This window comes from Coffea eugenioides, chromosome 10, assembly GCF_003713205.1.
Source record: "Coffea eugenioides isolate CCC68of chromosome 10, Ceug_1.0, whole genome shotgun sequence".
NCBI classification, from domain to species: domain Eukaryota; kingdom Viridiplantae; phylum Streptophyta; class Magnoliopsida; order Gentianales; family Rubiaceae; genus Coffea; species Coffea eugenioides.
In genome coordinates, this window is record NC_040044.1 from 33312942 (window position 1) to 33318067 (window position 5126).

The following is a 5126-nucleotide window of genomic DNA, read 5'->3' on the forward strand; positions in this document are numbered from 1 at the left end:
GAGCAGGCTGAAACAGTATGCATGTTACATGGATTATGGCAGTTTCCTGCTTCGCTGAAACATTCTTTACATACTTTCAAATGTATGTAGAAGTGCTAAAGAAACAACTGGGGTATGACATTCTTTAATGAGCTTGGGAAAAGGATGATGGATTCTACAGCTTGGATTTCCATTTATCAAAAGGGGCACACATAATAAAAGCAGAGCAAGTGGCCTCCATTGATAAGTTTCAGTGTAGAAGAAAGCCTAGGACATCAAAAAGAGGGTGTCTTTTTCGAATGACAAATGAGCTCAACAAACTGTTCTGCATATTCAAATTGAGCGAAATAACATCCATATTTACAAATTACGGAAATCCATAGTCAGAGAGGCATGAATGAAATGAGCATCATCCTCATCTAACTATATCAATGGATCAACCGTTCAACGTACAAAGTGCAATATTACAAGCCCAATTGTCCAAACCCAGAGTTTGCTTCAGTATAATTGCCATACATATGGGAACAACAACAACAAAACAGAGGCAGAAATAGCGTTGATGCAGATGTACAACGAGAGCATTCCATCCTAAAGTTTGATATCCATCATGCAGTTGAAACGTGAACAAATCCTTTTATGATAAATAAATCTCAAGATGGATAAACTTCCATATACACATGCTGTGGAGACTTTTCAGCAAAGATTGCCGAGTATGTGAATTGCCATTAAGAAGAGCCCTTAACAATCATGACTGGGCATTGAGCACGGTTACTGCAGTAATTGCTGACACTTCCCAAAAACATCCTGCTTAAATAGACAGAACGGTCAAATTATTCATTAAGATAGATTTATATAAGCAATGGCCAAATAATATATAATGAGGATCATAGCTCAAAACTGAAAGAATTCCAGGTATAAAACTGCAAATTTGGAATACGTAGTTGCTGTTATGAGTTGCCCGGAAGATGCTAAAAACAGGGCTATAATTGCTCTTCCATCTTAAAAGCTTTGTCCAGGGATGGCCTAACCAACATTCACTCAAAGGAATTACAGTTCAAGCCATCCCGACACAATTTGGGCTGTTAATAAATGGTCATTTTCATAAAGTTGATGAACTTTAAGAGAAATATGTAAACAAGCTGACAACAGTTAAATAGAAACAAGAAAGGAAAGCCTACAAATGATTAATAAAACTCCCAATTTTAATGTTTCATCTAATAGCTTGACTTTGCACACACTTTCACATGCACAGAAATGGACCGTGCTGCCACAGTGACAGAGGAGAACAAAAAGATATAACAGAAGAGAATGCGCAGTAATGACTTGAGCTCCCATTTACCACATCCACTAATCATGGCAGACAATTGCTCTAGTGATAACTTCCAGCTGGAAGCACTTATACAACTACTTTTTGTCTGATGAGTGGCCTTCCAATTGGCTCAATGCACCATTAACCTCTATATGCTCCTTTTCTAGTGTCATTGGCAGCTTAAGAACTGTACAGAGAAGCAATTTATAAATGGATGAAGCTAGAAACATCAAGTCTCGTTGTCGTAAGGCCAGACCAACAAACAAAAAGTGAAGGCCCTAAATAACGAAACTTTATATCCTAAGAAAATCCACCAAAAATACAACTTATGTCTTGGTTAATAGCTAAAAGAGGCTAGCCAAAGAGCTAGCTGCCTCAAATTGTCCCCAAATGACTCTAACTTCTGCAGGCATCATAAAAAAGGTGAAGGAACAGATTCTTCAAACCGAGAATAAAGAGCTATCCTTCCTCAAGCAACTAAAGCATCTTATAGATTACCCATGCAGCACAGAAAATAGAATTTTCTGGTTCATGAGATAGGGATACTATAAACACCACGAGTCAAGGTCTAGTAATGCATATGATCAAACCAAAGGATAATATAATCAGTGATGCAACAAGAAAAGTGGTCTAGTAACTTATTCTATGCGACTACCAGGAATATTGTTGTTTGTGACTTTCTATAACCAAAATCAATAAAATTTTAATCTCGTTCAGTAGAACCCCAAAAAAAAGGAACAAAGCAAAAAAATTAAAATATAAAAGAAGAAGTTTCTTCACATTAGGTTGTTTGACTTGTTGGCCATAGGCTTTTGAGTATCATTATCCAAAGTAAATCATTAGCAGAAGCAAAATTAGCAGACATATTGTTCAGATATAACTATGCATCTTTCGTCAGATACAAAAACAGCTTGCAATACTGAATTGCTTTCATTTAAGGGGAATGAATCCTTCACCTTGTTGTGTCAAGCCTAGCAGTCTAAGCAAGTTCATGAACAAAGCATGCTCAAGCATGTTCAAGATTGAAACGGGCTCATTTTTTAATGAACCAACCAAGTTTGAACTTTTAGGTAATCTCTGTTGTTAGTCGTGCCAACAAGAGCTTCGTCCACAAAAGCTCACATAAATACCAAGAAGTTACTTTGTTTTAGCAAATTAGCATCTCCAAGAGACAAATCCAGTAATAAATCAAAGGACCCCAGACCTTTGCAAGGTTATCAAGTAACAATTAGGAATCCAGGGGTGGACTCATGACTACTGCAGCAATTCCAGATAACTATACTATTGCCGAAATGAAGGGCAGTCGGGTCTATGGAAGCATTCTGTGAAGCTGGATGCCTCTCCTCTCTTTTCATTCGAGTGGCTTCCGTTCCTCAACAACTTCACAAATTGATTTCTCAATGTTGAATTATAAGATTGGGAGAATTTACCTCTTAATGGGACCAAAAGCGCGTGACCCCATCACGAGTAAATCAGCATGCAACTCCTCAACAACTTCACAAATTTTCTCCTTTGGATCCCCAATAACTACCTTGGTTTCAACTTTCACCTATTTTCATTTCAAAAAAGGAAACAATCAACAAGTGCCATTGCCGCCACGTTCGTTTTATTCTATTCTTTGAACTCTCCAGGTTCACATCCAAAGTAACACGAAAATTTCTGTTAACTCTACCATGAAATTCCAATAAAGTCAAGAACTTTCTCACAATCCAAAATCAAGGCATGACTAAAATCACCTCACTGACCAAAAGTAGCAACAGTGAAGTAAACCAGGTTAAGAAAGAATAAAAGATCCAAAATTTAACTTCATAATACAATGAAATTATCAGATGATCAACACACAAGCACACTGATGAGTGAGAAAAATTAAGGAAACACTAACATTTTTTTCAGAGCAAATCTGAAGAGCATGCTGAAAAATGGCGTGAGTAATCCGCTTTTGGTGAGCTTCAATGGCGGCGGTAAAAGCCGGCACCTGGAAATCACCTGCTAATAATAAATTAATCAATAAACAAAATCATCAAACAAATAAAATCCAAACAGTTACTACTAAAACAAAAAAAACCAGGATCGCTAAATGAAAGAAGCTTTGAGTAGGCTTAACTAGGACCGCCGAAGGGGATGGGACCGGGATTAAGACCAGTGGCGATGGACGGCGGCGATTGAACGTGCAGGACGACGAAGGATCCATCTTCGGATTTAAGCTTGACGTTATCCAGCGCCCATTTTAAACCGCTCATGCTCTCTTCGCTGCCATCAACGGCCACGATTACGCAACCCAACTTCCCGCTCATCTCTTTGATTGTTTTTGGACTTTTCGATTGATTGGAAACTGGATATTGGCTTTGATTATTCAGGGGTTGTGCCTTTTTTGGGAGCTACCTTACCTACCTCTCTTTGCTGGCTGCTGCCTTCTCTCGAATTTTCATTTGTCTTGAATCTTGATTGATGATTGCTTCCCTTGCTGTAAAAAGTTTAAAATTAAAAAAGGATGGTTTTGACGGCTCTCCCTCCTTTTTTTTTTTTTTTACCCCACTTAATTTTTACCGCTGAAGATTACGCGCCAATTGGTGAAAACGGTAGACGAGCGAGCCAGTAACGCTCTGGATGAGGTTGGGCCTGAAACTCGCGCCATGTACATCAGACAGACTTGCATTGCATAATAAATGTCCATGCATGTAGGCCCGGCCCAAAGCGCAAATTCTTTCATTAGTGTTGACTGTTGAGTAGGGTAAATGACCAATGTAGTCACTCACAGTGACCCAAAAATAATAATAATGATAATCTTTCATGTAGGAAATGGTGCAAATAGTCCCTCACATGTAGCAAGTGTACTAATTTAACCTATAGTCTATTTATGATTGAATTTTCGAGCAAAAAACGCACGCCCAAATCAAGTGTTCATGCTGTTCAGAATGAGAATGAGAATAACATTTCGCTTTAAAAAGGTCCTCCGCCACCAACTCTTCTTTCTCTCCTAACCTACCACCAACTTGCTTCACTCCTCCCCTCCTTCTCTTCCTCCCCCCATCTCCACTACCGCCAATCACTCTCAATTCTTCGCTAAAGAAATTTGCAACACATTTGATGATATTACTTGAAAGGGAAAATTACCAAAATGGTCATTCACATTTTGGGGAAACCTTTTTTTGGTCCCTCCCATAAAAAATAATACCTCGATTTAAAGTGAAAGCGCTAAATTTAAAGTGAATGCAGGGCCTGCACTAACTTTCACGCCTTTGTTAGGTCATAGGTGATTACAAATATGAGGCGTGCTTCTACCTCATGTTACATATCAGGCCTGTCGGTCCGTGCAGAAACTACAGGAAATTCTTCCTGCCTATTTGTGACCATTCTAGCCTTGGTTTTGACTGGAAATACCGGACCATCATACATACATATTGCGATCTTCCTCACTGTTTCTAGTTAACTTGTCATTTCAAATATTTGAGTTGCTTTTGATAAGATATGTTTTTAATTCACCATCAAAGATGCATGTTGGCAATGCAATATATAAACTTGCTCTCTTTATCCCTTTTTTTTTTTATAATTCTGTGGATATTTATACCAGAAGGTATCATCAGTTGGGATGCCATACACCTTGTTTGGATTGTATTTTTGGAGAACAATTTTTTTGAGGTTCTCTAAAAATAGTTCTCAACGCATTTTCCAACCAATTTTTTTTACTAAATCTTTACTTCTTAATCCATCATTAATTATATATATATATAGAGAGAGAGGAGCACAGTTTTCCTTTCTTTTCCCTTCAATTCTGCATCTAGAATGGCTTTCCTTTGGAAAACTCCCCGTGCAATTTGGCTTCAGCGGACACGTTTGC

The 5126-nt window shown here is 38.2% G+C and overlaps 1 protein-coding gene across 1 annotated transcript; it reads right to left on the reverse strand.

Annotated features, from left to right (window-relative positions):
- Positions 1-286: 286 nt before the first annotated feature.
- Positions 287-3727, reverse strand: LOC113749830 (universal stress protein PHOS34). Its single transcript, XM_027293697.1, has 4 exons — positions 3393-3727; positions 3171-3274; positions 2719-2837; positions 287-783 (listed from the first exon to the last, which is right to left on the reverse strand). Exons 1-4 carry the CDS (start codon positions 3580-3582, stop codon positions 705-707), a joined length of 492 nt encoding a protein of 163 aa, XP_027149498.1. The 5' UTR covers positions 3583-3727; the 3' UTR covers positions 287-704.
- Between the last annotated feature and the right edge of the window lie 1399 nt (positions 3728-5126).